Source organism: Nyctereutes procyonoides, unplaced genomic scaffold (genome assembly GCF_905146905.1).
Source record: "Nyctereutes procyonoides isolate TBG_1078 unplaced genomic scaffold, NYPRO_anot_genome, whole genome shotgun sequence".
In the NCBI taxonomy this organism is placed as follows: Eukaryota; Metazoa; Chordata; class Mammalia; order Carnivora; family Canidae; genus Nyctereutes; species Nyctereutes procyonoides.
In genome coordinates this window covers 11,412,600-11,420,615 of record NW_026575052.1, presented here as the reverse complement: position 1 = coordinate 11,420,615, position 8,016 = coordinate 11,412,600, and the positions used below count along the sequence as shown (strand labels likewise).

The 8,016-nt window shown below is 52.7% G+C and overlaps 1 protein-coding gene across 1 annotated transcript in view; it reads right to left on the bottom strand.

The window, feature by feature from the left end:
* Positions 1 to 2,627: 2,627 nt before the first annotated feature.
* The window catches only part of MAN1C1 (mannosidase alpha class 1C member 1), a 141,395-nt gene continuing 136,006 nt past the window's right edge, over positions 2,628 to 8,016 (bottom strand). Inside the window, exons 10-12 of the mRNA XM_055331988.1 lie at positions 5,741 to 5,913; positions 4,363 to 4,478; positions 2,628 to 3,396 (exon numbers count right to left, since the gene is read on the bottom strand). Coding sequence (XP_055187963.1) covers positions 3,276 to 3,396; positions 4,363 to 4,478; positions 5,741 to 5,913 — 410 coding nt within the window. The 3' untranslated portion in view covers positions 2,628 to 3,275. The remainder of the gene's footprint in view (positions 3,397 to 4,362; positions 4,479 to 5,740; positions 5,914 to 8,016) is intronic.

Sequence of the window (8,016 nt, the reverse complement as noted above, 5' to 3'; positions counted from 1 at the left end):
CGGAGCCAGGTGCTAATGAAGCTTTCTGGGCAGGAACCAGCGGTGAGCCCTGAAGAAAACAGGTGCAAAAGGTGGTTCCATCGACGACGGGGCTTCCAAAGAGCCGGGCAGCAGGCTAACCCCCGGCTGGGGAGAGAGGGTCTGCTGCCAGGTCTGCTTCCAGAACCGGGTCTGTGGCTCCCCCTTCCCCGTGGCTGACTCATCCCTTAATGTCTCTCTCCTCTCAGCCTACCCTGGGTCTTATTTTTATCCCCAGAATGGAGTTAGGTTGCCAAAAGGATGAGATTTCTCCACCTGCAACGGCCCTCCTGGAGGATGAGTTTTAAAATATTCATTTTTACAACTTGCCCCCAGGGATAATGCAGAAGACAGAACGCTGGTGGCCGGAGGGGGGTGGGGACAGCAACACGGCGGTGGGGGAGCCTGGGGCCTGGGGGAGCTGCCAAGGGGCTCTGCCATGGAGACAGGTTCCAGGGTTGACTGAGGAGCCAGTGAGACCGGAAAGAGGACTGGACAAATATGCTTTCCTAACTCTTTATAATACCGGGGGAAAAAAAAAATCAAAGCAGAAGCTGCGAACAGTCCTGCTGTTTTGCCTTCACCAGCGCGTGGCTTCATGATTTGGGTAGCAAACCTCATTTTCTTCTCTGGGGAACAGACCACCGGGCATCGCAGGGCGGGGGCGATGTGGAGGGGGGGCCCTGGCGGGTTTGTCTGTCAAGACGCCCTGCCCACCCGTGGGAGCACATGACCCAGCTAGGCCAATAGGAAGCCCACTTCTTTGAAGGGGACAGTAGGATCTGGGAACGTTGGAATTCACCTGTCCTGATGAAGTCCTGGGGACACTGGCCCCTTGGGTCTTACAGCTTGGATTCCTGGCCACATCCTCTTCCTAGTCCTTCTTGCGATCTGACTGTTCACTCTCCTGAGATCCCATGAGTCACCGCAAAGCATTTCAAGATTTTTTTTCTTTTCTCTTTCCTTTTTCTGTAATTTTTCTTTTTCGCTTAAGGTACACAGAGTTGGCTTCTACTATTTGTGCCTGAGAGCCCAAACTCTCACAAACCTAAATGCCCAGAAATAGGGGCTTAGATCCCAAAAGCACGATACAGTACACAATGGAATACTCCACAGCCAGGTACAGTGATAAACTTGTATTTGTTGACATGGAAAGATCTTCACAATATATGGTTAAGAGCAAAAGCAGATTATAGTAAAACAGTATGCATAGAATGATACCATGTTTGCAAAATATATTCTGTACATTCATAGAAAAAGATCTAGAAGAAAATATAACCGTATTCATTCTGGAGGGTAGGATGGTGGATGGTTTTTTCTTTCTGCTTAGCATGAAGATCTCTAACCTCTCCACAATGCTTGTACAGTGGGTTTTTCCGTTTTGGTTTTTTAAAAAAGGGGCACAGGCGGGTCTCCAGAACTACACTTTCCTGATGCCAGACAAAAGTGATTTCCTGGGTTCAGACCGGGACTTATTCACCAAACACCAGGGTTCCTGCCTTGGGGACAGCTCATCCATAGCCCTGACTACTGCTTAAGAAGATGCTGGAAGCTTCTGCCTCTCCAGAATGAGGAAGAAGTACTTCCCACGCTGCCAGGGCATGAGTGGATCCTACTTATTTTTACAGCAACCCTGAGAGGTGGAGGTTCCTCCCTCTGTGATGGAAGAGTGACCTGAGAGGTGAGGTGACCTATCCAGGGTCCCACTGAGGGGCCTGAAAGCCAGGTCACTTGGCCTAGGGCTCCAATACCCCAAGGGCTACTCAAGTTTCTAACAGCCAAAGTGAGGCAGCTGAGCACGGGGGAGGGCTCAGAATGATCCTGTGTGGTCAGCTGTATGGACGAGTTGCAAAGGGGAAGAAACACTCTCCCTTCGCTCTTGCCTGGACGCCCTGCTCTGCATAATGGCTTCAAGGTTTTGGGCCTCAGGGTGGGTGGGGGGAGCAGATGATGTCACTGGGGAGAGAAGGTTTGTGGGATACACCTTCCGCTGCTCCTTCTTATCTTCTAGGTCTCAGCTTGAAAGTCAGCTGCTCAGAGAGGCTCTCTTTGATGCCCTAAGGTGGGTCCTGGCCAACAGTGTCTCGGCCTCACATCTCCTTTGTAGCATTTCGTACAACTGGCAGTCATGTAACTTATCTGTTGGTTTACTTTATGGTCTTTCCCCCACTTGACTCTATGCTCCCTGAGGGCAGGGCTTATGACTGTTTCACTCACAGCTGCGTCCCTGGCATCTCACCCAGTGTCTGGTCTCCTATGGGCACTCACCACTATCTGCTGAATGTGAACAGATGGACACACGACTGGGGTAGTGAGCAAACTGTGGGGGCTGGGCTCACCTCTGTGTCTGCTGGCTGCGTGACCACAGGCAAGTTGCTGGCCCTCTCTGGGCCTCTTCCAAGCCTTGACCTAAGTATAAACATCCAACTCCATTTAAAGGATTGGCTTCACCCTTTCTGAATTTTTAAGACCAATTTAAGGGAAGGCAATAGAAGTGGGAGTCTTTACTAAATTGTAAGTTAAATCAACTGCTGGTTGATTATTTTTTCTGATGATAACATGACCATGTTTTTCCCAGGAGTCACTGATGTGCAATGAGCCCAATCGTATTTCTTATTCAATAAACTCTTTTATTGTAAGTTTACAGATTTTTCCATTACAATAATGAAAATAGCACTAGTGATTTGTTAACACTTAGGCCCAAATCAAAAGGGAATGCCTCCTCAAATTATAAGGTAATGCCACATAGTTGAACGTATAGTAAATGTTGGGTAAAAGGTATTTAAAATATAGAAAATGGGGTCAAGGTTTGAGTGTGCAAACACCTTAAGGTTTAGTTTATCAAGATGCTGCTGCTTTCAAAAGCACACGATTTTGAAACTATATTTATAATTTGTGATAAAACACAACTGCAGAGAAAAGGCAAAATCAAGCAAAACAAACACTCCCCGAATGAGAGGAAGTGAATCAAAGACATGGGGACAATATGCAAACCTTCATTCACTGGGCCCTGGAATGGCAAGGGAGTGGGTTTCATAGAAATTCTCCATAGAAAGGAAAGTCTGGGCCTGGGGTGACATCGCTGCGTCTCCAAGTCCTGTCTCCTCACAGAGGAAAAGAAGTTGCTCGTCCGACACATCTGCCCTGGGTCTGCCTGGAATGGGGCCTATGTTCCCAATCCCTTTGAGAATAGTCCCGCATCCTGAAAAGGCAAGGCAGCCCTTGGGGCCCCGGTGCGGCAGGGAGACGGGTCAGGGTCAGCCCCCAGCCCTGCTGGAGCTGTCTGAGTGGTTCACGGGGAGGGGGTGGGCCTCTGTGTTGAACACCCAGTCTTCCAGGGAGAGCATGTCATCTTCAGAGAACAGAAGATAGAGATACCTGTGCCCCCGGGGCAGGGAGGGAAGCAAGACAGAGCTGTCAGTGCTCTGGGGAACCCTGGTCAACGACAAACCTCAGAGGCCTCTGCCATGGGCTATGCTGAAGGCTGCAAGGAGGTTTGAGATCCCAAGTGTACTTGCAGGGCTGGTCCCAGGGAAGGAGCTGTGGATGCTGGGGAGAGCACTGAGATTTGGGGCCAATGGACCCGGTTTATTTTATTTTTTTCAGACCCGGTTTAGCACTGGCTCTGCCCCTGCCCTCACTGGGTTACCGCATACCCATCTGGCTTCACTCAGGTACTCTCCCCACCTGTGCGAGAGGCCTGCAGGCCCCCCTTAGGGCCTAGATTCTTCCTTCTTTTCACAGTGGCCTGAGTACTGCACCAGTCCAAACTCTTGGACTGCTCCCTGATGTGCCCCCCAGGAGACTACACTCATGTAGATGTTCACGCGCTAAAATGAACAGGGAGCTGGGACTCCAGAGCTCCAACTTCCCAAGCCGCAGGAACGGACCGTTCCAATCCACGGTAAAGGGTTAACCACCAAGGGGGCTGCTTTGGGGAACAGCAAGGAAATGGGGCGGCTGACATCCACCCCCAAAAAGTGAGGGAACAGTGCCACAGCAAGCCGGTATAGGGAAGGCCTACCCCAGTGACCCCCATCACTGTTGTTCTCCCCATTTTACAGCAGAGAACCAAGGGACCCGAGGAGACCGGCTACAGAAGTGGACTTAGCACGCCTAGTCCTTGCAGGCTGTCCAGACAGCCCTCTGAGGCGGTGCACCTTGGGGGTGTAACCCGGGATCCCAGGCACCCCCCACCCCTCGTGGGCACCCTCTGTGAGGGCAGAATTTGACTGTTGGTAAAGGGAGGGACTGCTGACCCCACGCCTCACCCTCCTCCTCCCTCCATCCCTAAGAAAGTCCCAGTTTCCCTCTGGAAAGAACAGTAGCCAAGCCCCAACTCACTTTAGTGTCTCCGCGAGAAAGAAAGTCTGCTGCTTGTTGTCGTGGTTGGGGATGCTACTGTACACGTCTTGGATTCCAGAGAAACCAGCTTCCGTTCGACAGTATTTCTCCAAGGCCTGAAGAAAAGGGAGCAGCTTTGGTACAGGGAGAGGAGAGGTCCTGCCCCAAGACTCGTGCGTGCCCAGGTCCCGGACGGGCAGGCCCCGGACCACTCAGCGGGGACCCCTGGCATTTGTGGCAGTGGAAAGCCAAATTACTTTTCAGGACTCAGCCGCCCTGCCCCCGGGGCTGACGACCTAAGCCCACTGGCTGCCTGCTCCAGCTCTTCTCCTGGTCTCTGAACTTGGGGGGGTGTTGTTTCTGCCCTTCGGGTAACCAGGCTGCTCTAATGGACTCACCTACAGAGGTGGACAGAGGAAGGCAGCAGAGGGCCGGGACTCGGGGACTGGGCTTAGCACACCCCGGGGATTCCCTTGGAGATACGGTCCCTGGTCGCGGGAGGCCACAGGCTGTCTGCCTTTTGTATATAAAGCAGTTTGAACCCACTGAGGGCCTGTGGGCTGGGCCCAGGAGCACAAAACACTTGGCTTTCACTGGTCAAGAACCAGGGCCTTCAGGAAAGCAGGCCGATTCTGGCCAATGAACCAGGTAGGTGAACCCGAGTGGTGCCCTGTGCCCTCCCTGCCTATGACGCTCTGGGCATGGTTCTCCCTAGGACAGTCTGTGCCTCTGAGAGCAGACTCTCAGGGAAGCTGGGAAGAGGGGGGCACAGAGAAGGCTTAGCCTCCATCAAGAGACATCCTTCTGGGCTCTCCATACCTGCCTTTGACACCTACCCCAAAGAGGGCCATGAGGTCTCCTGCTGGGTGGTTGGGGACAAGCGGGCTAGTGGAGGAGACATGGGTGTTGGGGAGCAGAGCCCAGAGAAAGAGGGGGAGCTGCCCAGGGCGGGGCTGGCTTTGGGCAGAGGAAGGAGGTGATCTGCTGGCCTGGCAGCCCATTCCTGTCTGAGGGGAGGAATCTAAAGCCATCTTCTCAGGCTTCAGGGTCAGACAGCAGTGACCACGTGTGCGCTGGGCCCCTCTGGCTGCCGCCCTGCCTCTAGCCATCTAAGCGCGCTGGCCCTGGAGCCTGGGCCCCAAAGGCTGTGGGCGCACAGAACCCCCTTCACAAGTTCCTGGCCTGCTTTTGCCCACCTGGGGACTCTTGGCTCTGCAACCGCACCTTGACCCTTTGCACTCGGGACCTTAGCCAGATGCCAACCTGGTTTGACCTTCTTCTCAGTGCTCGAGCTAGGGGGTGCTGGATCCTGACTGAATTCTCAGGGCACTGGTCACCCAGTCAACCACCCCCCTCCCGCCCCAACCGGCCCACTCACCATCACCACTTCCCAGCCCCACTCCCTGTAGATGGGGTTGTGGGTCTGTCGCCACAGGTACATGTAGCTCTCCACCACCTCGGGCCGCAGGATATAGTAGCTCTCGCTCAGCTGTGTGGCCACTGCCTCTCTGCCGGAGTTAAACCAGAAGGCCTCGGGCCCCAGTTTGGTATCTGTGGGGAGGACCAACCAGAGGGCCTGGGTCAGACCTCCCACCTCCTGCTTTTCAGGATCCAGCTGCCTCAGGAGTGATCTCAGTGGCCTGCAACCACTGGCAGGGTGACTGGTACAGGCTGGGCCCTGCCTACACTGCATGATAGGGCTGAGCCTGGCAAATGCACAGTTCTCCGTTTGGCCTAGGCAGGCCAAAGCAAGACCCCTGAGGCCTCAAACATTTTGCAGTTTTAGAATCTGAGAGTCCAAATGAGCTATCCAGCAATGTGGGGAGAAAAAGTTTTGGGTGATGCTCCCCAACCGTGCTTTGAAGACATTAGCTCTGTAAGATGTTAACCAGCCAAGAAAGGATTTCAGATTTAAGTACTTTTGGGGAACAGTAGGTCAAATAAAGTGAAATAGTCTCATCAGATCCTTTGACATGCTGATATGCAAACAGACCCCTTTCTTAGGAACTAAGAACCTTCCAGAGCTGACAGGCTGGGGCGCTGCTGAGGTGGAAACAAGGAAGAAATGCCCAGAAGGCACATATTCAGGCAGAAGCAGCTAGATAAAGAGGGCTTGATGAGGTCTGCGTTTTGTTTCTGTCACTGTTTGGTTTATTTGTTTTTGGACAGTTTGGTAGCCATTCCTATTTTCTGGAGGATCATAATTATAACTGCCGCAACGGCCACCACCTCTGATTTCAAGGACTGTGCTGTGTGCTTTAGATACATTATTTTGATCCTTAAAAAATGTGGTTTGTTTGTTTTGCTAAAGGTAGATGTTACTGTCCCTCTCAGGCATATGGAAACTGAGGGTCAGAGAGGCTAAGTAATTTGTCCAAGGTAACACAGCGAGCTATGACTGAGCTGGGATGTGACCCTGGATCCATCTGATGCCCTCTCCCTAGACTGTGCTCTTGCTCTTTCCCTTCTGGGTCCAAGAAGGCCCCAAGATGAGGCTAGATGGGTCAGATCCTCCTCCATCTTAGTGCCTGCACCCCCTGTCTGGGTCAGCAGAGTGTCCGGCTCTGGTCCTAGGTGTGCCTTCCTTTTCCCATCAGGTCAGGACCCTGGGAGGCCCTGGGTTGTTTTTTCTCAAGAGGACTGGAGCTTTGCAGGACATCCCACTCTTCCATGGAGAGCTCTACATAGAACCCAGTTAGCCAGACCCTGACCCCTTCGATTTCTCAGATGCTTGCAGCTGCTCCTGGCTGCTAGCTAAGAGTCATTTTGCCAAGCAGCTGATGGGGTGGGGGCACGGGCGCCCGCTGTGGCTGTCCCTGGACGGGCAGGGTGGCTGGAACAGCATGCTCTATTAAGTGGATGTCTTTTATGGTCTGGTTTGATTGTCCCAGACAAATCGTGAGCTTTTTATTATTCCTGAGATTTCCTATTTGTTTACGGCCCCGGCTCTTTGAAGGGAATTGCAGACCCATTGAGAATCTCTGGCTTCATGAAAACAGCCCTGGGAGATCTGGACTCGCCTGGGTGGGGGGGTCAGAGACACATTTCGAGCTAACACATGCCTTCCATGCTGGGGCTGAAGGCGGCCAGCAATGTGCTTTCTAGGGGACCGGTATCTCATCTGGGAGACCTGTGTTATTTATCCCGTTGAACCGATGAGAAAACGCAGGCCATCCCGCTGGTGAGTGGTAGAGTGGCACTTGAGCCAGGAATATTTATGGCAAATTTTAGGTCCTCTCCTCCAACCAAGACTGGGATTAAATTAGAGCAGTGGACACCTCTCAGGGCCCTGGGGGATGGATTTTTTTGAGGGGCATTGTTTAGAGAGGCAATGCACAAGGAGGAGCTGGGCATCAGAAGACCTGGGTTCTAGCCCTGGCTTAGCTACTCATCATGCACAATGTGACTTTGGCGAAGTCACTTCCCCGTTCTGGACTGACTCAGTTTCCCCATATGTAAGACCGGGAGCTGGGCTCTTGTTCTACAACATGACTTCTGACTCTAGCATTTGACAAGTCTGTAATGGCTGTTAGGTGGGGATGGTCAAGAAGCTCTTGAACTTTCTAGTGGTCTGGTGGTCAAAGAGGGGGATAAACAGGGTGGGGCCAGAGGTGGTAAGACCCCCTAAATGGAGGGGTGCTGGGGAGGAAAGGC